At 43.2% G+C, this 26,831-nt stretch overlaps 1 protein-coding gene across 5 annotated transcripts in view; it reads left to right on the top strand.

Annotated features, from left to right (window-relative positions):
* Positions 1-3,770: 3,770 nt before the first annotated feature.
* Positions 3,771-26,831, top strand: part of FMNL3 (formin like 3) — a 74,966-nt gene continuing 51,905 nt past the window's right edge. For 3 of the 5 annotated variants that reach the window (XM_077170821.1, XM_077170819.1, XM_077170820.1), the window contains exon 1: positions 3,771-4,169. In XM_077170821.1, coding sequence (XP_077026936.1) covers positions 4,044-4,169 — 126 coding nt within the window. In that variant the 5' untranslated portion in view covers positions 3,771-4,043. The remainder of the gene's footprint in view (positions 4,170-26,831) is intronic. The other 2 variants (XM_077170822.1, XM_077170823.1) reach the window with 1 other exon arrangement.

Genomic DNA, 26,831 nt, shown 5'->3' with positions numbered 1-26,831 from the left:
AAAATTAAACAAACAAAATCAGTTGAGTAACTGTGAGTTATGTATCTGGATATCCTCCGTGGTACCTAGCAGAGTGTCTTCAAGACAGTAGACTCTCAATAAATGGGTTGAATTGAGGTCCAAATGAAAAGTAGAGAAAATAAGAGTTACAATCATTTAAACTTGAGAAAAATTCCAGGATGGGATTTAAAAGTGAGGGGGGAACATTTTATTTCTCTTTGGTCTTGCATCCACCTATGTAACACCAATACCGCCTCTGTGGCTTTTAAGCTTGTTCCATCCTCCTCCTCCTCTCTGCTTTGCCTCCCTTCCTCCAGATTGTGAGCTGTTTTGAAGTGAGGGGGAGCCTCTTATTTCTCTTTGTATCTTGCATTCTTTATCTGTCGGTCTCTAGCCAGATGCTTTATATATGGTAGGCATCCAACAAGCCTTGGGTAGGGATTTGGATGGGTAGAGAAGAAGGAAGCAGGGATCTAGATCAGGGACACATAGGAGTTTATTCATTTTCTATTCCTGCTGTACCAAATTATCACAAAGTCAACACAATACAAATATATTACTTTCCAATACTAGAGCTCGGTAGTTTTGAAAATGGGTCTTGAGCTAAAATAAGGGTATTGACAGGGTTACATTCTTCCTGGAGACTCTAGGGGATAATCTGTTTTCTTGCCCTTTCCAGTTTCTAGAGGTTGTATTCCTTGGCCCCATATCACTCTGACTTCTGCTTCTATCACACCTCCTCCTTTTGCTCAGACCCTCCTGCCTCCCTTACTACATTGGGACCACTGTGGATAATCTAGGGTAATGTTCCTATCTTAAGAAGTTTGATCAAATCTGCAAAGTGCCTTTTGCTATGTAAAATAGCATATTCACAGGTTCTGAGGATTAGGATGTGGGCATCTTCGGGAGTGATCAGTTACTACGTCTACCTCAAGGGGAAAAGCTGAAGACGAAGGAATGAGCAACTGGTGTTTGTAGGTAAACTCTTCTAGCTGAATCAAAGAGTTCATTTGAAAGATTAGAGCCAGGCAAGGTAGGAAAATAAAGTTGGAGTTTGAAAAATATATAGATCCTTAAATACTAGATAGAGAAGCTCTGGCTTTATCCTGTAGAAAGTAGGGAAGCATTGAAGGTATGTAAACAGGGAGTTAACAATGAAAGCAGTAACCCTGGCAGAGCCCAGGAGACCCTAAAATATATAAATATGGTGTTTAAGCCTGAGGTAAAGAATAACAAAAATAAAGTTGGGAACTGAGAGATCACACAAGGGCAAATACACTCCTGTTTACTGTCCTATTGAGTCCTTCTGCTAGATGTTCCTTGAGTGTCCAGGATGAATAACTGATGAATTATTTCTTCTCTTGGGTACTCAATTTTTTTTGTCTAGTAGAAGTCTTCGAACTTGTTAAAAGCCCTCTTCCCTAGAAGAGTCTACTACAGAAGTTGGTGTTTTTTCGGGCAGGGAGAGAAGAGGGGATAAGATGTGGGTTGATTGACTATCCAGCTGACTGGAAGATGTTGAGTTTTGTGGGAGAGGTTTTCATTGGGTTGGAAAGATAGAGATTACATTTTCTGGTTGTAAACAACACTTAGGTTGAAGTGACTTCCCCCAAAAGCAGAATTTAAACAGTATCTAAATGGTGATGATTCCCAAATTTATATTGGCAGCCTGCATTTCCAGACTCATATATTTGCAATTACCTAGTGGGTGTCCTGATTTGCATGTTCAATAGGAAAATTAAACTGAACATGGCCAAAAACCCATTCCTGATCTTCCCTTTCCAATTCCCCCTCACCACACCTGCTCCTACTATAACTTTCCCCATTTCAGTTCATGAAAACTCCATCCTTCCAATTCCTCAGACCAAATACTCTGGAGTCATCTCTTTCATTTACTTACCCAACACATTGAAACTATTAAGAAATTCTACCAGCTCTACTTTTAAATCATCAAAAATCTGACTAGTTCTCAGCTACTACCCTGGTCCAAACCACCAGCACTTCTCACCTGGACTACTGTAATAGTTTTCTAACTGGTCTCCCTGCCCGGGTATCTAAGTGTTTTATTTTCAATGTTAGAGCCAGAGTGGTCCTGTTAATAAATGTTAGATCATGGCTACCTATCCTACTCAAAGAAAAATCAAATTCCTTACAGTCGCTTACAATGCCCTACACAACATACCATCTAGTTATTGTTCTGAACTCATCTTACCACTCTTTTCATTGCTTACTGTACCTCCTTGCTGTTCCTCTAACATGACAGGTAGGCTCTGGTCATGACATTCCCTCTATCTGGACCGTTCTTCTCCCAGATAGCCACATAGCTTACTCCCTTACTCCTTCAGATCTTGACACGAATGTGACCTTATTAGTGAGGCTTCCCCTGACTGACCCGTTCTAAAATTTAAGCCTTCTCCTACCTTCATCTCCTTCTAGTTTTAATTTTATTGCAAAGATCATTATCACCTGTACCTTTCAGTTACTTTAGTTATTGTCTACTTCTCCCACCAACCAGAATGTAAATTCAGTGAGGGCAGGATATATGCCCTTTCTGTTCGCAGATGTCTCTTCAGTGCCTAGAACTCTATCTGACATACAGTGAGCTTATCAACGAATATTTGTTGAATAAATGAATGAAAAGTCTGGGTGATAACTTCACTCATGGTTGGATCCAGAATCTCAAGATGTCAACAGAATTCTGCTCTACCTCTTAGCGTTGCTTTCTCTTCACTGGCTTCATTCTCAAGCAGGCTTGAGATGTGGTGTGTGATGGCCAGATGGCCACCAGGGGCTCTTGATTTACATTTAAAAAATTCTGCAAACCTAATGGAAAGAGATTGCTTCTTCCCTGATGGTTCCAGAGAAAGTCTTGGAAATGAATGTTGTAGTCTGGGCTTGGGTCAAGTACCCAGTCCTTAAGGGTAGGGAAAGAAGGTGCAGGGACTGGCCAGACCTGGTCATAGGGCCACATGGAATGGAAGCTGAGTTCAGCTCCACCTGGACTGAGAACAAGGCATGGTGGTTTCCTGAAAGTAAATGGGGTTCTACCACTGGAAGAAGGTGGATGGATGGTAGGTAGGCTGGCAAAACAACAAACGTCTACCATGTCATCAGTGTTGACAACCAACAGTCCTAATGCAGAACAACATTCTCCTGTCTCTTCATTTTCACCCCCAGCCAGAGGAGCCTCTGAACTTTACTACGGTCCTCTCCTCCTAAATGCCTGATCATCTGTTAAGGTCAGTTAACGTTCACCCCATCCTTAAATGCCCAACTCAAATACTGTTTCCCCCTCATGATGGCTATGGCTGTGGTTCATCTCCCTCATCTGAGTATTCTAATCGTTTCTACTTCTCTTGGTTTTAGCTTTGCACATTGTACACCCGATTTTACTTATTTGTTCACACAGTGAGAGTCTTGCATAAAAGAGTTCTGGTGCACAGTCTGGCGCCTCACACCCGTCTGCAATGCAGGCAGTTTGATGCCCACAGGGGCCGCCAGGGCGCGCTCGGCTCCAAGCGCGAGGCCGCAGAGGGCGGGAGCCGATGTGATTGGCAAGGCGCGGCCGTCAATCGGGCGCAGGCGGGGGCGGGGCGGGCCGCCCAGGAGGCCTGAGGGAGGGAGGCGGGGCTTGCATGAATGGGGCGCGCGGCGCGTGGGCTGCAGTCGGCGCTGGTGGGGAAGCCGGAGTCCCCGCCTGGAGTGGGTGGGAGGAAGCGAGGGGGGAGGGAAGGGAAAGAGCGTGGGGGGCGGGGAGGGGCAGCGCCGGGGCGGTGCGCGGGGAGCGGCGAGGCGGTGAGTGTGAGCTAGAGCCGGCCGCCGCTGTGCCCATCGCTTCGGTGCGTCTGTCCGCTGCGCCGCCTCCACCCTCGCCACGCGCCGCAGCCTGCGGGACCTCGCGGAGCCCCCAGCGTCTTTGACGGGGTCCAGGAGTCGGCACCTGGGGAGCCGGCGCTGAAGGAGGAGCCGGATCCGAGCGGCTGAGCCCAAGGCCCCCCGGCTTGGAGGTGGGGGGCTAAGGCCCCCGAGGGGGCCCCGCCGGGATGGGCAACCTGGAGAGCGCCGAGGGGGGACCGGGCGAGCCGCCCTCTGTCCCGCTGCTGCTGCCGCCCGGCAAGATGCCGATGCCTGAGCCCTGTGAGCTGGAGGAGAGGTTCGCCCTAGTGCTGGTGAGAACTGAGCCCGGCCCCTTCCCCCTTTTACCGATCCCACGTCCCAACGCCCCGGGTGGGACTTTGTGCGAGGCCCCCGGTCCGTCCCACTCCTTCACTCAGGGCTCCCGACAGACCCCGGCCTTCAGTGCCTTCCCCGAAAGCGCAGAGCAACGGCTGGCGGATCCCGACAGACCTGTCGGCGACTTCGGGACCGACGCCTCAACCTCTGGACACTTAAGAGGAGGAGGGGTCCGCAGCCCGCGGCCGCTGAGGGATCCAGACTTCCCCCTCCTCCTTCTGTTACCCTTTCTTCGCTCTTCTTCCCACTTCCCGTCGGTCACCCGGGTCCCTAGCGTTCTCATTCCGAAACCCTCTCTTCCTCTCTCTGGTGCCCGGGAATTCAGAAGCTCGGGGCCGGCTCACTCATCAGCCTGTCTGGGTCCTCTGACTGGGGAGAGCGCCCCTGATGTTAACATGGAGGCTTCCCAGGGAGTGGGTCCCAGTCCCAGCCTAAACCAGATGTTGGGGTGGGGGAAAGAGGAACCGGGAAGGGGCTGGCAGCACTTGAAGGAGCGGAATAGAGAGATACCATTCTAATTTTCAGAACAGTCTGCAGGCATCCTACTCACTTATAGTGGATTTGCCTACAAGGCCTGAACATGTGGCTAAGCCATTTCACTAGTATATTTTTCCAATTGAAACAATACACAAACCATCCTGCCTCCTTTTTTTTCCCCTTCCTCTAGTGTTAAGCACTAGTGGCTGTTCCATTGTTAGCATAGGTTCCAAATGACCTGCTTGGATGGGTTTTGTTGTTTCACTTTTTTCCCAAACAGTTTCAAACTTACAGGATAATTGCAAAAATAATACAAAACCCTTACAGAGACTTACCAACATACCACCACCCAAATATCCAGATCCAACAACTTAATATTTTGCCTCATTTGCTGTATCATTTTAATAGATGGGTTTTTGGAGCTGACTTTGGAATTCTTCTTTGGTGTGGGAATTGGACATTGATACCACTAGCTCTGTGGATAGAGAGACTCTGAGCTGGTATCATTGGGATAGAGCCAGAGAATATGTTGGGGCTGAAAATAGAGTTTTGAAGAAAGATAGAAAGTTGGTAGAACATTTGCTAATGGAGGTAAACCTTTGTGAATCATGGAGAAATGATTTCCAGTTCCCCAAATAGCTCTGAAAGAGGCAGTATTAACGCTGGCATTATTGTTAGTATGGCCTGAAAGACTGACTTTGCCTTTGCCCGTGAGGAGGGATAAATTGTGGACTTAGAGCCTTGTTAGATTTCATCTGCCTTGGAATAGGGAGATTAGATCTGTTGGCAGCAGTGTAGCTGTCTAGAGATCCTGGCCTCTCTGATGGTGGAGAGCCTGACATCAGCCCACTGGCACCAGAGCCAGCTCAGAGAGGGTCCGTAGTGTTCCAAGGGGAAGTGGTGTTACTGGCATCTCTCCATCTGCCAGCTCTGCGAAGGGCCAGCGGGATCTGGGCCACACATCCTGTGGCCCTCTGCATTTCCCCCAAACTCCTAAGGGGGATGAGGTGAGTCAGTGATTACTAATTTGCTCTGGCCACCTCAGAGGCTGAGGAAGAGACTGTGGACTTGGTGCCCTTGAGAACAAGAGCTCAACTGTTGGGGGAAAGAGTGGGAGGAAATCTATGATTCGGTGGGGGTGTGAAAACCCCTAGCAAGCTGGCACAAGTTAGTTACAGAAATTGGAGATAAAGGGATGGGCTGAGGTGGACTGGGTGGGGGAGCTGACTTAGTTAGGGGCTGCCAGACCATTTGTCATGAGAGTTTAGAGCCAAAGTCCATCGTGTCCTCATTGGAGCTTCGTTGACCTGTTTGAGTAGACAAATTGGTGGCTTACTATGCCCAAAATGAGTGTAGTGTCCTGTTACTAACCGGAGGACCCAGAGAGCCCAAGTCAAGCAGGGGTCCAGATCACCCACTTAGAAGCCTTTATTTCTGCATAAAATTTTGATTTGTGTCATCTTGTATTTGTGCCTGAGCTGCTGCTGATGGGGTTTGGAACAGGACAAGCCAGGGCTTGTTAGCTATTCTCAGGGGAGGAGGGGATTTTACTTTGATTGTTTTCAGCACAAGGAAGTCATGCTTATTTGGGGCTTTGAGTTCTTCTGGGGTCTCTTAAAGATCTGTCTTTCCGCTGCTCCTGAGGGTGCCTTTAGTACAGGATATGAATTGGCTGTTTACCCTGGAATAGTCTCAGGTGTATTTCCTCAGCAGTAAGGAAAAAGCAAGAGCTCTGGCATAGCAAATGTCTTACCCTCAACCCAGTGGGGCTGTGAGAATTAGATTAGCCCCTGTATGTAAGGTGCTCGGCACCCAGTGTATACTCGGTCTGAATGAACTTCTTTCCTCGGCAGTATGAAACAAGCATTCAGGCAAGCTGCTCTTTTCTCACCTTTTTCTTTCCCACATTGTCAGATTCACTGTGATTGACTTGGTTTACGAAAAATCTGTTGGGAGGATGTGGGGGTGGGGGAGGGGTGGGGTTGTTCAGCAACATACCGGTGTCCTGGTTAAGCGTATGGACTTTAAAGTCAAAGTGGATTCCATGGTCTCGAGTTAATTTGACCTCAAGCAAGCTACTTCATTTATCTCTTTGAGTCCCATAAATGAGACTCTTCCTATAAATGGGGATAATAATAGTATTTGCTACATGAGATGGTTCTGTGGATTTATTGAAATTGGAAGTCAAATGCTTAGCAGAGTCTGGCACCTACTGCATGCTCAATAAGTGGTAGCTTTTAAGTTTGTATCTCTCAGCAGTGACTCAGATCCGAGATCACTTGTGTTCCCCAAAAGCGGTGTTAAATTCAGAAATCTGATGAAGCTGGTTAGCTATTCTGTATACTCAGCCTTAGGGTATGCCTCTTCTGCTGTCAGACGGAGGGCTTCCCCCAACCCCAGTGTATTTATGGAAACCCCGCAAGACTGGGGGAAGTTGTATCAGTGCTGAGTCAAGACCACAGGCTCCAGCTTTCTGGTGGGGACACATAATCTGGCCCATAGGCCTGTTAGCTGAGGTTGGAGAGCTTGGGGTCCCAGGCCAGGAGGCAATTTGTTCAGGACACTGATCTTAAAAGTCCTAACCCAGTCCTTAGCCCTAATCCTGGGCTTCCCTGCTGGTATGCTGCAAATAGGTCACAAGTAGGTTGAAATCTTCTCTTCCCTCAACCAAAGGGCTGGAAGTAGCCTCTACCATTGTAAAGCTGCTGTGTTAAGCCTTTTCCTTGGGATCATTCCCCTCTCCCCTGTCTGAGCAGCAACTCCTAGTCTGTGTAGTATTGAGATATTTGGAGATGAGGCAAATACTGGATCTCCTCTTTATTTGTACTAGAATGAGAGCTGATCTCTGGTCTCATAGAGACCTGGCCTGTGTTTTGGTCTGGACTACCACCGAAGCCCAGTTGCTCAGAAGCTAGTATTTTGGCCAGTTACGAATTTTGTTTAGATAGAGAGGAAAATCAGAGGGTTCTAGGGCTTTGAAAGAACAACTGTCTGCCTTTGGTGTATTTGCACCTCGGATTTTTCTCTTTGCTGACTTATTAGACTTCAAACTAAGATTTTAGTCTAAAGTTTCTGATCCAGAAAAAAGGCCCTGGAGATACCCAGAGCATAAAGATGGGGCTGTTCTGCCATGGCTTCTCCTCTCACATGTCCTTGATGATGACTGACAGTTGGGGCCATTGCTCTAAGTGTACCAGTGATGTGGAGCTAAGCTGGCCTGGGTGCTAGATGTCTAAGAAGCTTCGAGGGGCCTCCTTTGACACAAAGAGGGGCTAGAAAAAACTTGAACTAAAGATCAGGTTCCAGATCTCCATGATGAAAATTTTTTCCCCAGCCCTGGATATTGTGGTGAATTAGTTCAGACTGAACCAGGACTTGGGGGAGGGAAAGGGACCTTAACAGTAGCTGTCAGAGGAGCCCTCTTCTTGTTCAGAGACCCCACCCAGAAGACCTTGGGCCACAGAGAGGGCCTCATTCCCTTGATCTTTCCCTTGACCTTCTGCTTTGACCCTGCCTTAGACTAGGGGGTGGGGGCTGTGAATAGGGGAGTGGTGGGTGATATGATGGGCTGATGGAATAGATTACTTCTCATTTGAGAGTATTTTCATTGCTCTGAGGGAGACACACCTTTTTTGTTTGTTTGTTTTCCTCTTAAAGTAATACTTAGTCTCTAAGGAAAGTATGGGGCAATTTAGAAAGAATGAAGAAAAACATATTTTCTCTAGTTCCTTAATCAAATGTACCCAGAGTTTTATATAATGTTGCCATTGTATATATATCTATACATTTTTTTAACCATTTTTTGTGTGTGTATCTCATTAGTTTCCTTAGGTTCTTAAATAGTCATTGTAAACATTTAAAAATATCTGCCTATTTAATACACCACTGCTTACTTAACCATCCCCCTATTTTTAGACATTTAGGTTGTTTGCTTCTGTTTGCCATCATAAACAATGTTGTGACAAACATCTTGGTGTACAAAGCCTTTCAACATTTCTTTTTTTTTCCCTAGAAGGCTAAAATTGTACTTAACTAGATTGTAGGGTTTAAATGTTTTTTTTTTTAAGGTTCTAAATACTATTTCCAAATGTTTTTTTAAAACAGAAAATAATGCATGTGAGTGTCTTCAAAGAGAGGGGGAACAGTTGAGAATAACTGCTCCTGCTCATGAAAATAATACATGTTTATTAAGCAAATCTGGAAATTACTGGGAAGTATAAGAGAATTAAAATCACCTGTAATCTCACACCTACCTGATATCATACTTTTTAGCTTGTTCTGTAAACTGGTTTTTCATCTACTATTTTAAATATTTTACCATTTGTTTAAATATTCTTCAGTGTCATGATTTCATGGTACTCCATAATATAGAAGTAATGTAGAGTATTTTATTACTGCCGTATTTCATATGTTTTTTCTATTATAAGATACACTGTGATGAGCATTCTGTGTATAAATATTTGCGTGTATCTCTTGACTGTTTCCTTAGGGTAAATTTCTAGGATGGAAATCTTGGAGCAAAATTAAATTCTTTCTAAAAGCCTTTGAGACAGTTTCTAAAAAAGTTGGACCAGTTTGCTTTTCCACTGATAGTGAATGGTTGACGTTTTAAAAAACTTTGCCAACTTGATATATGAGAAGTGGCATTTTGCTTTACATTGCATTTCTTTGAGCATTTTATCTTAAGTTGTTTTGGCTATTTTTTGTTCATGTCCTTTATTCTATGTAGGGGATTTATTACATATAACATATTTATGTAATAATGGTATATATTTTCCACATTTTTCAATATAAAATATTTTGCACATATAAAAGAGTATATAACTATTATGTAAGATTAGAATAATAGCACAATGAACACCAGTGTATCCACTGCGAGTTCTTAGAACTTCTTCTTGCCCCTTAATACCTTCTCCTTGCAATCTTATCTAGGATGAAAAGCCCTTAAGCTCAGGACTTGTTAGGTCTGTGCTGTGCAGCTGGCACAGTGCAGGTGGCAGCCACGCCAGTGCTTCATAATGCTGTCTCTGGGGGAACAGCCACTATAGTGGTGAGAACAGGAACTGGTGGAAATAGCTACTCTTTTCACTGAAGTGAAAAAAAAGAAGCCAAGGTGGAGAGGAAATGAGACTACAGATCATCCCCTGTCCCTATTGTTGCTTGGGAAGGCTGGGCAGAGCCAGTACCCTGATTCTGTGGTCAAGACCAAAGTTTCTGCCCCAGAACTGGCTTTAGTGGGCCCAGGAGACAGTATGTCGTCTGGTCTGCAAAGCTGGTCACCTCCATTGCAGGGAAGCGTTTCTCCCAAGTCAGAGCTGAGCTGAAGCAAGTGCCAGGGAAAGGCCGAAGGTTCGTTCCAGTTCGGAAATGTACTTCAGAGGAGAGGAAAGACCTTTTCCTTTGAAGATAAAAGAGGGTGCTGTCTCTACACAGCCTCCCCAACTCCTGCATACTGTGTAGTTCAGGGCTCCCTTTGAATAGCAGTTAAAGATGGGAACGGGGTGGTGGGGGGGAGGGGGGTATTTAAGGTGGTTGTCATCCAAGAAGAATAGAAGTGGATTTCAGAATAGAATTGAGCTGGGCAGCTAAAATTCCTGACTTCCCATTTCCAGGCTCTCTTTTGCCTTCCTTAGAAAAGCCATGTCTTTATATCTTGTTTTATATCTTGTTTTCCTCACATGTGGGTAAATGAGTCTCCTCTCTGCCCTTGAGATACTCTTATGGTTCTGGCCTCCCATCTCTACTTTTCTCTTCTCTTCTCTTAGTATCCTCCCCTTTCCAGGTTCTTTTACACTTCCTGTCTTTCATCACTTTACAACAAGGTGATGGGTTGGGAATTTGTTGGCTGAGGCAGGAATTTCCTCCCTAACCCCCTACTTTAACTCTTCTTAGTTTGTAAAGTACTTTGAGGTCCTTGAAAGGTATTCTAAATAATGTTTGAACCAGGAGGGGCTAGCGGAGTTATTTACATGGCAGATTTTGCCAGGAGAACAAGTACTTAGACTGTTGTATACCAGTGATGGTTCAGTTCTTCTCCTCATTTCCCCTTCCCCAATCTCTTTTTACCCCCTTTCCACCTTCACCTAGGCTTATCACCCAGGCTGGGATTGAGGTTAGTAGTCTTGCCTCTGGGTCCCTAATAAACATTACAAGGAAGGTTCCTCTTTTCCTCTCCCCTACCTGCTCACCTCTACTGAAATCCAGAATGGAGAATATCATAGGCTTTTTCTAACTGCCTTTCCCCTCCTTAAATAAGAGCTGGGTGTGAACCTGGTGTGCGGGTACTTTTAGGAGTTTGTTGTCCCGTTTTAATAGCCATCTACAACTCAGGAAAGAGTGAGTTTCTACTTCGTTTTTACCAGCTTCCTTTCAGGGAGCTAGGAAATAAATCTTCCCCATGTTTCCTGTGAAATCTTAAAAAAAAAAAAAAAAATCTGCTTTTGAGACTTTTGCCTTAGGCAAAGCCCTTAACTTTTTTCAGCCTATTTCATTCTTTATGAAATGGGTAATATAATACCTTCCTTTCAGGGTTTTGAGAATGCTTAAAGTAGACAACATAGTGAAAACACTTTGTAATCTATAAAGGTTCTACAAATAGATGTTTGTTGTATATACAGCTCTCACCTCATACATGTCCATTCCATTTCTCACCACCCCAATTCTGTTCCCATAAATTAAAGTGACTTTCAGCTGGGGAAGGTATTGTCCTGGGAGGGGAGTTTTGGAAACAAGTGAGGGTGTTTTTATCACAAGAACTGGGCAGTGTTACTGGGTACTTAGTGCCCGAGGGCCAGGGATGTTAAACATCTACAGTGTTTAGGTCCGTCCCACACAATGAAGGATTATTCGGCCCAAAATGCTGAGAGCACCCCTGTGGAGAATCACCTTGTACTTCTCTGTACCTCCATTGTCCTGGGTCCCAACTGGGCATGAAGTTTCAAGAGCAGTAAAAGTGAATGCAGAGCCATAGATTTTAGTGCTTTCTCTGTTTCCTATTATACCCTCAGGCAATAGGAAGACCTCTTTTTATTACCTCTATCTATTGGCTTAGCCTCGGATTCCCTCTGTACTGTGAGCTCTACGCTAAACTCAAGAAGCAGTTTGTAGTAAATACACGACACTGTAGACCTATACCCACCCCCTGGTTAGTTCCTCCAGCTAGGGAATATGTTTGAGAGATATTTCAAGCACTTCTAACAGTGCTTCTTAATCTTTTGGTTAAACAGACCCCTTTGAAAAATCTGATTAAATCTGTGTGCACACAACATTTGGGGAGTTTAAAACCAGTTCTCAAGTCTGCTAGAGATGCCCTGGTTTTGAGCTTGGAGGAATGGGAAGGGAGCAGAGCTCCTTAATACAAAGAAGCAGCAGCCCTGGTTATCAGTTCAGATAAAATGATGCCTCTGTTGGTGGTTGCGACAAAGACAGCTTGTTGAACTTGGCTGACTCCCATTCAGAGAGAAATATTCAGGCCCCTGGACATTTTCATTTTACTTTGATTAAGGACCTTTTGTGCTGGTATGTTCCCCTTTGAGCTCTAGGTTCCTAGCCCTCAACCTCAAGGAATACCCAGCTAGGGAGATGAGAAGATGTACTTTTTTTTTTTTTTTTTTTTTAAAGGAAAGACAGAGAGAAGGAAGGAAGGATAGAAGGAAGGAAGGAAGGAAGAAAGGGAAACATTTTTTTAAACATTTTCTTGTTTTTATTGTATTCTGTTTCTCCGTTTTTGTTACATGGGCTGGGGCCGGGAATCGAACCGAGGTCCTCCGGCATAGCAGGCAAGCACCTTGCCCGCTGAGCCACCACGGCCCGCCCGAGAAGATGTACTTTGACAAGCCGGGGGAATCAGTGGCACTGAGGACCAATGGTCAGGTCATATCCATTTTGAGGAGACACTATGTACCTAAAACATCAACTCCTTCCCACAGGTCTAAGGTCCTCTTGGAATTTCCAAGCAGCTGGTTTCCAGGGTGAGCCTGTGAACTTCAGGTCTCTGCCAGTTACTTCTATACTTAAATCCTATTACTTTCTACCTTACGAAAAATTGCCTGTACATTTTTAAATGCTCAGAATATTTTCTACATAAGTTTTTGAAGAAAAATTCAAGTATTTTGAGGGCCTTACTTATTATGGAAAAAAAAAAAGTTGTGTTTGTTTTCAGGATAATGTTAACTTGTGGATGGAATCCACTAGCTCATCCTTTTAGGAATGGCTTAGTTCCTGGTCACCATCAAATGTGTGGGTTAAAGAAAGGGAATTAACATAGGATATATTCTGCGTGCTTTCTCATGTGTTGTCTCATTTAACTGGACAAATCTGTGGAGTAGTTATTTTACTTCTCATAACTACTTAAATGCACCCTCTGGGCTAAAAATTTTATCCCTCTGAACTAAAATTTGAGCTCAGAGGGGTAAAATAACTTGAAGGTTTTAGTCTTAGAGAGCTAAGCATTTTTGGTTAGATTTTTGTTTATGCCAAAAGGCCTTCTGGAAATACGTTTAAAGGATGCTTAGTCCTTGATTACATATGTAGGCTTAAAAAAAATTTTATTGAGGTATATTCACATACTACACAAACCATCCAAAGCATACGCTCACTGGCTCATAGTGTCGTCACATAGTTGTGCATACATCTCCATGGTTGATTTTAGAACATTTTCAGTACGCCAAAACAGAAATCAGAATTAAAATAATAAAATCCAAATCTTCTCATACCCCTTTCTCCCCCATATTGTGACCCATAGTATTGGTGTAGTTAATTTGTAACTGTTGATGAAAGAATATTGAAATATTACAGTTAACTATAGTACATAGTTTACAATAGCTATGTTTTTTCCCATATACTTCTCTATTATTTTTTATATTTGTTAGCTTCATGCAAAAACTTACTTAGATACATAACTTTATTATTTTTTATTTTTTTAAGCATAGCAACAAACACAAACATTCTTACCATATGATCATTCCATTTTACATATATAATCGGTAATATACAATATCATCACATAGTTGTGTATTCACCATGTAGATACATAACTTTAAACAACCACTTTTATCACATTCACCTATAATTCATTACTATTATAATCCCAAGAATGAGCTACTATCCCACCTCTGTCCATTCCCAAACATCTCAGTTCAACCTTGTTAACAATTCTATACGATTCTGTTCTCCCCCTTTTCTAGCTTCTGCCTGTCTCTAGGTACCCTGTATTTTACATTTTTTTCCCATGCATGTTTTTATGTTATTACTCATCTAACCAGAGGCTGGATTAAAGGGGGCATCAGCACAAGGTTTTACAATCATGTAGTCATAAGATAAAAGCTTTATAGTTATAGAAGGCCTGCTAGAAATACAAAGATCAAGGTTGCTGGGTTGCAGTTCAGCAATTTCGGGTATTTTCTTCTGGTAATTCACTAGTGATAATCACTTGTCAAATCCTAACCCCTCTTTCATAACTCTTCTCTCTCATTTGATAAATCTCTCAGTCTTAAGGGATATTTGGGCAACGGCAATTCTAACTTCTCCATGATGCAAAGGGGTATCAACAGTGATTACATATGTGGATTTAAAAATTCATAGAAGAATATCTGGAAGGATACAAAGAAAACTGGTAACAGTGGTTACTGCTGCAATGCAGGATGGGAGGAGCAGGGGAGTCAAAAGAAGTTTAATCAGAGGGATTCTACAGTCATGTTTTTTACAAGGATAATGTACTTCCGTGTTAGTTATATAATAAAAAATCAAGGGAAAGGGGAAAAAAGATTCTTAACGTCACTAGAACTCACAGAAATGAAAATTTTAAATGATATGCTCTTTGAGCCAGTCACCTGGGCAAAATTTTATACTGGCAGTTTCCATGATTATCATCAATGGCTCGTTAATACGCTATTAATGGTACTGTAATGTGGTACAGACTTTTTAGAAGGCATTTTATAGGGTTTGTCAATTTAAAGTTTGCATATTCCTTAACCCAGCCATCTCAGACTGCCCTTTAGACCTGCCGACACATGTGCACAACAGTGCGTGTAAAGGATGCCCAGGGCCGCTCTGTTTAACAGTAAAAAGTTGGTAACAACCTGATTGTTTCCTGCCCAAATCTCTTTCCCATTCGGATCCTGGGAGTTATCCTTAATTTTTCCTTCTCCCTTATCCACACTCCATCTATCAGCGTTCCTGCTGAGTTTGCCTCCGAAAGTATATCTCAAATCCACCCGTTCTTCTGTCTCCACTGCCCCAGTCTAAAGCAGTATTAACTTTTGCTTGCACTACACCAAACAGCTGGCCTTCTAATCTCTTTTATTTTCCTCTCCACCCTCTCATCATTCTTCACAAGGCAGCCAAAATAATCTTTCATAAATAGAAATCAAATATCATCATTCCCCTGCTTAAAAACATTAAGGCTTCCCTTTGAACTCTTAAAAAAAAAGAAGAAGAAAGAAAAGAAAGCACAAAACTCTTGTCCTTGGCCTTTAAGACTGCATACCATTTGACTCTTGCTAGATTTTGACCCTCCTGTTTACCAAGATCCACATTCGTTTTCTTTCAGTTCAGCTCTTTTCTGTCTTTTCCCTCCTGGAATTCCTTTTGCCTAGCTATCCAGGTGTTCAGTCCAACTTCTGCTTCAGGTCTCGGTTTAAAAAGTGCTACCTCTCAGAGAGGCCCTCCCTTGTCATTCTCTATTTTAGCATCCTATTCATTTCTTGAGTATTATTTTCCATTGTGAAATTATTTGTTTGATTACTTTGTTATGATCTGTCTCCCCCAACTGTTGACTCTCTGTGGGTGGGGACTTTTTGTTTGCTTATCACTGTAAAGTCAAATACCTGGTCCAGGTAGGTACTCAATAAATGGCTGTGACTGATGGAAATCTCCAAGATATCTGGCTGCGGGTGTGGATGTGTGTGTGTGTGTGTGTGTGTAAATAAGATTGTTTAAAAAGAATTAAAAGAAGACTTTATATAATGTTTTATAAAGTCACAAAAGTTCATATATTTGTATGTAAATTTATAGGGAAAAGGTCTGGAAGAATAAACAGCATGCTCTTTATCTGTGGTGACCTATGAAGAAGGATGGTTAGGGCTCAGGGCTGAACTGTGGCTCATTTTTAAAAAATTCTATATGCTTTTGAAGTGATTGATTTTTTATAAGTTTGTACTCATGTATTTATTCCTCTTTTAAAGAAAAAGGAGGAATAGAAGTGGTTGGTGGCAGGGTAGGGATTCAGCTTTTAAATCAAAGAAAGGAAGCTACTCTCTTATTCTCTGCACTGAGCCAAAAGAAGAGAGCAAGAGGGAGAAAAGCCACCAATGAGGTCAGCAACTGGCCACAGCCCATCCCCTGTCTTGTGCTGAACTTGGCGCTATTTTTTCACAGTAGAAAGAGTCTTAAAAGATGCACTTCTGCTGTGAGGCTATATTTCAAATTCTTTACATGTAGTCATGATCCTGGTCTTCCAGACACAGGCAGGTTGTATATTTTTAGCCACTTTCATTTTCAGGCCAGCAAAAGCCTCTTCCAGTCTTTGCAGAACTGCAGCACGTGAATTAATCTGAGCTCTGGGCTTCACTGCAGCGAGACTCCTCAAAGGCAAACCCAATGAAGTAGTCCTGACCCCTCTGGAAGCCAAGTTCTCTGGATTCTTGACTGTTGGGAATAAGGATGGCTAATAATTTTAGTAACTAACATTTATTGAGCCAGGCATCAAGCAAAGCATTTTATATCCATTAGCTCAACTCTATGAAGTAGCTATTATTATTTTCTCCACATTATAAATGAGGAAACTGAGGCCCAGGAAGTTAAATAGCTCATCTGTGATCACACGGCTAGTAGAGATAAAGTCAAGATTTGAATCAAAGCAGCCAGATTCCAAAACCCACAGTCTAAACTCCAATTTCCTTCTGTTACATGATGGGCCCCATCTTGCCCTCAGTACTGCTTTGGAGGGGACTGTGTAGATTGTAATAGAATTTAGGGAAAGTTCCAGAGCAGGTCTTCCTTGGCTAAGAGGTATCCTGGCAAGATTTGAGCTTTGGAGTCAGCTAGACTTGGGTTTGAATCCCAGCTCTGCCACTAAGACATTTGCTATTTAATATGTATTCTATTTGACAGATTCTATCTGTCTTCCCCAATCATATGTTTTTAAAGAGGAGGAAAGAAACAATGACGGGAGCTCTACCTCTAGAGTAGAGAAACGTAGTTACGGTCAGAGGTCAGCTGGACTCAGAACAGGTAGTCGGTTCACAAAAAGTCTGATGGTCCCCTGGTTACTAGAAAATGCTGTAGTGCATTTCTGCCCAGGCTTTCAGCCGGGAGTACAGACTGGTTGGTAGGTGCTGTTCAGGGGTTTGTTCCTTAAAAGTTGAATGTTGAAATTCATGGGAAATAAATTCTCAATCTTCATGGGTTAGAGAATCAGAATAATTTGATTTATGTAAAACTGGATAGGAAATTATCCCACATATTACCCCTGAATTGCAGAAATTCAAAAATGTAGAAACTTTCTTTTCTGGTTATCAAGTATCAGACTAATTCTTTCCTTTGCTAAATCTTAATTTCCTATAGAGTGAAATGTTGTCAGTACAAGACAACATTGCACTAAGTAATTTGTATTATCAAACATGTATATTTAAAAATGTGTGTGTACGAAATAATTTGTATTGTTAACAATGCCTTGTTCATAGTAGATGCTCAATAAATATATCTTATTAACAGGGTCCAGTGTTTGTGAACCCTTCCTACCTTTTAGTGTTTTGTTTTGTTTTTTTGCATGGGCAGGCACCGGGAATCGAACCCAGGTCTCTGGCATGGCAGGCAAGAATTCTGCCGCTGAGCCACCGAGGCCCGCCCTTCTAGGGTTTTCTTATACATAATATTTAGGAAGAATGGTACCCTGTCCCACCTAGTCATTCAGGCCAGACACTTGGGAATCACTCTAGACCACCCCTCTTGTCTTCTCCCTATCTGTGCTGACACCTGATCTGTTGTAATACATTCCTTAGTGGTCTGTCTGCTTCAATCTTGTAGACTCACCCATCCCAGTCTATCCTCATAGCTGTGCAAAGACTTAGGGAAAGAGTTTTCTAGCCAGAGAGAACACCCATGCAGAGCGTGGTGTGGGAAGGAACTTTGCACATTTGAGGCACTAGAAGAAGGCCAGGTTGGTTGATAAGGATGCTGAAGAGAGGTTTGAGACGATATAAGAGAGGTGAGCAGGGCCAGAGCGTGTGGGATCTTGGCTTGGTAAGGTGTTTGGAGATTAATTGTAGGGAGAGTTATAGGCCTGAGAGTGAGACCTGGACTTCTCAACAGGCTCTGCCCGGCAGGGTGATCCAGTCCTCTACACTTTCAGGTTTGGCCGGTGCTTACTCCTATCCTGCCCTCGGGGCAGAAAGGGTAGTGCCTCTGCTAGGCTGGCCCCAGTGTTTGGCGTGCCTACCCAGTGCCTGACCCTGTAATTTGGTGGGTTGGCTGGTTACAAAAATAAAAAGTGCGACCTGTAACTAAAGCCTAGTGGATTCAGTAAAGAGGGAGCTTTTAATTTGCAGAGGTCCTGGGCTGTATTTAAGTGGAAGGGAAATGTGTCTCCTCCCTAGGCGCTGCTTCCATTTTCTCCCTTTAGTACCTGCTCTGGGATGGCTTAGGATTTATGGGCTGGGGGTGACATGTGGGGGCTTGAGGGAAATATTTGAAGGGGGGGACTTTGATGGGGCTTCCTGGGAAGGAATCTGCATCATTCAGGCTTGCTTCTCATGTAGCCCACTGGATGGAAGTAGGGTTCTAAAATACGTGATTGTTCGTTCACTTCCTCATTCATTTAACAAAGATTTTTCGAGTGTATACCCTTTATTTTAGGCATTAGGGATAGTACAGTGAATAATAGAAACAAGGTCCCTGCCCCATCGAGTTCTTGTTGATGTTGGGGATAACAACAATAAACAAATATGCAGGTGCATAATGTAATGTTAGGTAAAGTGAGTGCCACAAAATAAAACAGGGTAAGGGGATCGGGAGCAATGGTTCAAGACTTTAGAAAGATAGTCGCTTTGGTGGTTGGGGTACAAGAGAAAAGTGAAACAGTGAAGGGCAACTTTCCGTGGACTCTGATTTTGAGTGTGTCTCTGAGGAAAGGGTAATCTATGGTGGCTCAGTCAGAGCTCGTCCCCAGCCCCAGGTGGGCCCCAGTAAGAGCTGGGGTTGCTTCTTCCCGGTTCCATTTGTGAGAACTGCCTATAAGGTCTGGCACGGTGCTGACCGACTGTAAATAGATGCTTGTCTTTCCAGGGCCCTGCAAGCCAGACTGAAGACGTTCTAAAATCACTCTGTGTGTTCTCTTTTAGAGGAGGAACATGAAGTCTGGCTGGGGAAACGGCTGCAAGGAATGCAGTGGTTCCTTCTGTGTGACCTGGGCTCAACTAGGCCCTTTCCAAGAGGTTTCGGGCTCAGTGGATTTGGGTTAGGATTCTGATGTTGAAATTTGCCATTTTCCTTAACTTCCCTGAACCTTAGTTTCTATATCTGTATAATCAGAATAATACTAATGCCTTCCTTCCAGGGATTTTGTAAGAATTCAATAACATGTAAAGGACCTAAGACAGTGTCTGGCAGAATGGATGCTTGGTAAATTTTAAGTGGCAATATTATTCCGTGACCACTAACCTCTTGAAGGGATCTGGTATTGAGGAGCCTAATGAGAATATTCAATAAATATGAATTATTGTTGATGGCTAGAGACTGGTTCTATGCAGTTTAAAGTTGTACCGTCACTGACCAGCACACCACACATTCATCACCTTGCTTTCCCACTCCATGACCTCTTCACAGGTCTTGGGTGTTCCAGGAACTAGCCTAGCCCTGGGCTTCTGTTGTCCTGCCCTTTAGCACATTTCCTCTTCTGAACTGGGGGCTTTTATCAAGGTCAGAACAGCCAGCATAGGCCTGCCGAGGTCCCGACCTGTGTTCCTGGAGCTGTACTGAGCTCTGGAGTGGTGGGGACCACTGTGATATGATCTCATTGGAGATCAGACCCTCCCCTCCAGTCAATGCCAACTTTGAGGTGAGAACCAGACAGTGCTCTAGAATGAATCAATAAGAGATCATCTAAATGGGAAAGAGCATCTTTGTTTGAACCTCCTGTGTCCAGAGGTTCTCACTTTGGACAGACTTCTTATTTGTGGTTGTAGTTATTTTGTTTTTACTTGCCCCTCATCAGAATTAGCATCACACAAGCACTCATCATCCCGCAGAACTTTGGCAGGCAGGGTACTTGGTGAATCCTGCTTCCCTGTGAAGTGCTCACATCTGCAAATTATTTTCTGTGCATCTGGCACGAGATCCAGATTGATGGTCCAATAGCAGCTTTTAATTGCTTCCTTTGGGCTTGGCTAATTATTTTCGGCATCATGGATGACTAAGGAATTAAGAATCTCTTGTACATTTATGGGGCAATAGTCCTGGTGAGCTCCCAAAGCATTTGTCTATCATTTCCTCAGAATGTTCTTGTTAAAGGTGGTGAGCATAACCTTGGGAGTTAAGGGGTAGCCAGCTCGAGGATGTCAGGTGGCATTTGGCTTCACAGTTGATCCCCTCTAAGAACCGTAAAGAAAGTTTTTAGTACTTTCGTCGATGCTCAGGAATATCAAGATGGTGTCATGAAAGTATAAAAGCACTACCAGCTGCTTCTGATTGTCTTGGAGGCAGGAGGGCTGAGAGCTTATTTTGACCTTGTTAGATGTCAGGGCAGGTGAAGATTCACTTCAGGATTCTGGATATCCTGAGGCAGGTGAACCGAGAATGGTTAGGGTGTCGTCTTCCCTGCCTGGAGACAAGAGAGGACAGAACACCAAAGCTCAGAGACTCTCCAAGTGCAGCCTAGTGTCATTCACTCCACAAATATTTATTGAGCACTTACAATTGTGTTAAGTATCAAAGAAATAAAAATGACTAAGACAATATCTGCCCCCAGGAGTCCTGTCTAGGGAAGGAGACAAGACATTATACATATGATGATAATATCAGCTTGGTAAATGCAATGGTAAAAATAGGCAGGAAGCCCCTGGGGAAAACGGGAGCGGTGGGGCTCAGAACATACTGCCTGTAGGAGGTCTGTGCTGGATAAAAGGATAATTAGGAGCTGGACAGAGATGGGGGAGAGAAAGCATTCCAGGTAGAGGGGACAGCACGAGCAGAGGCATCAAGGTGAGACTTGTTAAGAGAACCCTTAATGTAGCTTCCCAGTGCTGTTTGAAGTGTGAAGTACAGAGTGGTGGGAGCCCAGGGCAGAGTGGGAGGGAGGGCGTTGAATGCTAGCCCGAAGAGACTGCACTTCATGCAGAGGGCTGCCAGCTCCAGGAAAGGGTTATATAGGAGAGTGGTGAGGTCAGATTTTGACTTGTGGGTGGGTCGCTCTGGCAGCCATGGTAGGGAATCAGAATGGGAGGTGGGCAGTCCAGGGGAAGCCGTGGTGGTGTGGTGATGATGGGCGCCCGAACCAGAGCTAGTTTGCACGATGGAGATGATTTTTGGGGACTCACGGCTGATTAGATAGTACATTGGGAGAGAGATGTGAGCGAAAAGGGATTAAGGCTGACACGGAGGTTTCTAGCTTGCTAGAATAGTTAGATGGAGGTGCCATCAGTTAAGAGACCATAAGAATGACCTTCAAAGGGACAGTTCAAGACTTGTGAGGTTGAGCCTGGGGAAGTCCGGGTGGAGTGTTTACTGAGCTGTGGGATATTTTAAAGCTGACGCTCAGGAAAGATCTGGGATTGGAAGTACATATTTGAGAGTCACCAACAAACAAACCAGGTGAGGCCGAAACATTTACGTGCCTTTCCCTAAGTTCCCACAGACAGCATTGCCCTTCAGTGACTGGGAGAGAAAATGCCTAGGATTTATGTAATTTCACAAGGAGAGAAGTAGATTACTTGAGATGAGAGTTGGTTGAGGGGACAGAAATCGAGATTTGTGACAGAACTGCACCTCAGGTTTGCAGGCTGCAGGCTTGCCCTGAGGAATTTGGTAGGCATTTGGCGAATTAAGGAGGGCACACTGGAGATGACCTAGCAAAATCTCCTCAGAATTTCACCACAGATAAACTGTGGCCCCAAAAGGCTAGAGGAATAGTCTGGCTGCTCAAATAGCAGAGCAGCTTCATTGGTACCGTGATTTTGACTCCCTGAGTTCTGGTCCCGGCTTTCCTGTGAATCCCGTGGGGAGCCGCTGGTGCCTGTCTCACCTTTCAAAGGGGCGTGCCCGTGAGACAATGGAAGTGCAGCCTGCGTAGATTTAACCTGGACCGTTAGACTGTATCTATCTGTACATTCTTTGTCATGTATTTAAAAATACTATGAAATTGTGTTTGGCGTATGTACTTTGACGCTAATGTGAGTCAGATGCGATTCCTGGAGTCCATCTCCCCAGTTGCCATTTACAGAGCCCTTCTGAGCCAGGCACTGGGCAAAATCCCTCACTTTCATCCCTTCACTTAATTCTTGCAAGAGGTAGATCTTATAATTTGCATTTTATAGATGAAGAAACTGAGGGTCAGGGGAGTTTAATAACTTTACCACTGTCTCATGAAAAGCACCAGGTTGCAAATCCATGTCTTCACTGAGTCCAAAGCCTATCCTATTATCTACAGAACTTGGAAACTTTAAAATGCCATTCGGGTGTACGGCGTTTGTCACCATATCACGTCCACGAAGGCAGTTTCCTTGTCCTCCTTGTTCTGCATAGTCTTCCTCATAGCTCTGAGGCAGAAACCCAGAATTTCAGGTGTGTCTGAAGTACACCTTTGCCTCCTTCAGCTGGTTTTGCCGCAGTCCTTTTGGACGGGGAAGCACTGTTTAATAATCAACTACAGCCAGTCAGGCAAATCCATTTGGACCTTCGCAAGTTGGAAATGGAGATTTGTTTTCCCGATAAAGAGATGTCATAACATGGTAGAGAAAGTCTGTGTGTTGGTGTGCACACTGCTGGGTGTGAACCTACGTTCTGCCACTTTCTGTATGACCTTGAGCCAGTTGGTCTCAGGTTCTTAATTTCCTTACCTGTCAAGCAGGCGTAACGACATCCACCTCCGGTGCTTATTGAGAGCCGCACATGAGAAAATGTGAGAAAAAGACCTGCACATCATAGATGCTCAACAGTGTTTCTTGCCACATTCCTGGATCCTGATTGAATGTGGCGCTTAGAAAGCCAGAAATTTTGAGAAGCAGAGAAGATTCTGGATCTCCCCGGGTCAAGAGAGGAAACTCTCAGAAATCTAACTACAAAGAGGTGTTTTTGTTTTTTTCCTCTAGTTGCACAATCAAATGTGATGTAAAGAAAGTGGAGACAAATAAAAGATGGAGTTAGAATTGGGCAACCAGACCTCTGTGTGACGCTCTGACCTTAAATGCATGAGGGGAGACCACTTTGGGAGGCCACCTCATGGACCAAAATCTGACTAGGGTCATTATGATTCCTCCCAAAAGAGGACAGGAGCACTGAGGCACTGAGGATGTAACCCCATTTGAGAGCAGCTGAAAAGCAAGGGGAGAGTGAGGACTTGTAGTGCCTGTCCCCAGCTGATATGACTTTGGACAGGTGTTTCCGTGCTGGACCTCAGTTTTTTTTTTGTTTGTTTTTTTTTAACCACTGACTTCATTGTCAGTTTACTTTTATATAGAGCAAGAGTCATGACCCTCCCACTTATAGTCTGGAAGTGGGAAGGGGTTCATTAAAGTTTTATGGTTTGATAATATGCTCTTGGGTTTATAATGAGACTTCTGGAAAGCCAGAGCTCAGCCCCAGACCATTACACTGGACGAGTTGGGGCACAGGCCCCTCCCATCAGCCTCTGCTGTCAGCCTGGGCTGCCCATAGTATTTATGAAGCTCCTTCTCTGGGCCAGGCATCCTTGTCTAGGAATGAATCCTTGTGAAGGATTCATGTCCACATGGAGCTTACAGTCTAGTTCAGGAAATAATACACAAATGTGAAAGGAGAAAAACAATAAGAGAAAAGTGATTTTTCTATGAAATCTTATAATTAAAAGGTCTAGTGCACTCCTTAGCAGATGTTTATAAGCCATGATTTCCCCACTCCTTGTTTTGTCACAGGCAAAGCAGGTCCCCCAGTTGGCATAGTACACGATACATGGAAGGCATTGATTGATTGAATCTGACCGCCCACGAGAGGTATAGGCCGTAAACCCTGCAGAAGTTCAGAGCAAGGAGTATGCAGAGATCTGGCATTGTTTTGGGACAGGTTTCATGAGGAAAGATTGGTTCAGAAGGATGCATACAATTTGGGAAGGTAGAGAGAAGGGCTTATACAGTTCATCATCTCAGAGGTGGTGTTACATGATGGTTATAAGCGCAGGTCTTGGAGTCAGACCTGAATTCAGATCTTGGCTCTGCCATGTACTTACTATGTGACCTTTGGCAATTTAGCCTTCCCAAGCCTTTTTTATTTTACTCATCTCTAAAATAGAGTTAATGATAGTCTCTACTTCATAGGGTTGTCCTGAAAATTAAATGAGATTATTCATGTAGAATGCTTATCACAATTCTATAAATAAATGTCAGTTTTGTCATCATTACTGTTTTCATTTTAATAGTATTATCAACTTATGCCCACCTACTCACCTTAGCGCACAAGACCCTTCGTCATCTGCCTGTTCTGTACCTGCTGGAATCTGCCCCTCCCCATCACATTTCATTATAGCAAATCATTTGCAGACTCCTGGATTTCTTATGGTATTTTATGCTTCTGCATATTTGCAAATGCTGTCTCCTTCCCTAGAGTATAATCGTCTTTTCATCTTCCCGTTTTTGACTCCCTCTTGCTTAAGGTTTAAGACTTAGTCCTTGTAATATTTCTTCCAGGAAATCTTCCATGACACTTTGGCCCAATTAACTGTTCCCTTCCTAGATCCCACAGTGCCTCTTTCACAGCCGCGCTTCGTACACCACCCCTAGTTTGCTTGTCTACCTTGCCTTCTAGAAATAAGCTTCCTGAATGTAGGGAACATGCACTATTTATTCTTATAACCCCAGCTCCTAGCTTAACGTTTGGCATATTGTTTTCCAGCTAAATATGGAATGAAAAGCACAAACAAAATAGATAGCTAACATTATGTGTAACATTTACTGTGTAGGTTCTGATTTAAATGCTTTATGTGTATTAATTTATTTGATCATCACAGCAGCCCTGTAAAGTAGATACTGTTTCCTCCTCTGTTTTACAGATGAGGAAACTGAGGCTTACAGAGATTAAATAACTTTCCCAAGACCACACGACTAGTAACTGGTGGAGCCAGGATTCAAACCTAGGCAGTGCAGCTCTTCAGTCAGTGCTTTAACCATTACACTGTCTGAGTGCTGCTAGTAGTGTCTCTGAGATTTGTGACAAGGATAATTATTGAATATCCAAGGAAAAGTGAGCAAACATTACCTGTAAGTCAGAACCCCATGAGCAGATTTTTTCATCAGTATATACTGAGAACGGATCAATTCTCACTAATTCAAGCCATCTGAAAAATAAACAGCCTTTTCTTAGCAGCTACTAATTTTATATTGTTCATTTTCTCTTTGAGCTTATTTTACCATTCTACTTCCCCATAGAATATGATATTAATATATTTTTATGCTAGAAAATTTTAATTGGTTAACTTCTTATCCTTTTCTGTTGTTGAAATATATAAATTAATTTATATAATTAAAAAATTACTTGTTTGATCATAAGGCTCCATAGGTTAAAAATTTTGCAAATATTATTATACACTTGATGAAAACAATTTATCAGTATAAAAATTTTGATAACTAAACCTGAAAATTCAAATACATATTTTAATGAGATGGACTGGGGATGTCACTTTCCTTTCTTTTCTTATCTTCCCTTCTTTTCTCTCTCATTCTTCCTCCTTTCCGTTTCTTAAAACTTTTTTATTTTGAAATAATTTCAAACTTACAGTACAATTGAAAAAATAATACAAACCCCAGAGAAAGAACTCCAGCATAACCCCCCGATACACAAATCCACCAGTTTTAACATTTTGCTACCTTTGCCATTCCTTCCTTCCTTCTTCCCTCCTTCCCTCCTTCCCTTCCTCCCTTCCTTCTTTTGAATGGCTTTTAAAAAGGGAATTTAATAAGTTACAAGTTTATAGTTCTAGTGCTGAGAAGATGTCCAAACTAAGGCACCAACAAGAGGTTACCTTCACTGAAGAAAGGCTGATGCCATCCGGTATACCTCTTTCAGCTGGGAAGGCATGTGGCTGGTATCTGCTGGGGTCTTTGGCTTCTGGACACCTCTCTCAGCTGGGAAGGCACATGGCAATGTCTGCTAGCTTTCCCTCCCAGCTTCTCATTTCATAAGGCTCCCCTGAGGGCTTTTTCTGTCCGTATCTCCAAAGGTCTCTGGCTGTGTGGGCTCTGAAGCTTTTTCCAAAATGTTTACCCTTTTAAAAAAGGGCTCTAGTAAACTAATCAAGATTCACCTTGAATGGGTGGAGTCACATCTTCATTTAACCAAAAGACCACACCCACAATTGGGCATACCACATCTCTGTGGACATAATTAATCAAAAGTTTCTACTTTACAATATTAAGTCAGAATTAAAGGACATGGCTTTTCTGGGGTACACAACGCTTTCAAACTGGCACATTCCATACTCAAAAAGACATATTTTTCTTTTCTTTTTTTAAAAATTTAATTGCACTGGTATCTTTATTGAAAATCAGTTGACCAGATAAGTATAGGTCTATTTCTGGTCTCAATTCTGTCCATTGGTATATTTGTCTATCCTTATAAATATTGTCCCTTTTCTATCCCTTATTAGTCCAGACTACAGTGGTTCCATTTATACAGATCCCACAACACTTTTGTCAGTTTACTATGTAGTATGCTGGGATCACAACATCAGAAAATAGGACTTTCTACAAATCCTTTCTGGATAACTCAATTTCCAATCCTTGCTTGTTCTGAAATAGCTGACTGCTTCCATGTTTGATTAAATCCTCATGTGTGACTCTGTTCACTGGGGTCTCATTTTCTTGAATCCCAGAATTTTCCACACCACCAATTTCTGTTTTCTTTGTATGCAGCAGTTCATTCAGTTCTCAACTTATCTCTTT

This window comes from Tamandua tetradactyla, chromosome 7 (genome assembly GCF_023851605.1).
Source record: "Tamandua tetradactyla isolate mTamTet1 chromosome 7, mTamTet1.pri, whole genome shotgun sequence".
NCBI lineage: Eukaryota > Metazoa > Chordata > Mammalia > Pilosa > Myrmecophagidae > Tamandua > Tamandua tetradactyla.
This window is presented reverse-complemented; position numbering and strand designations above follow the sequence as displayed.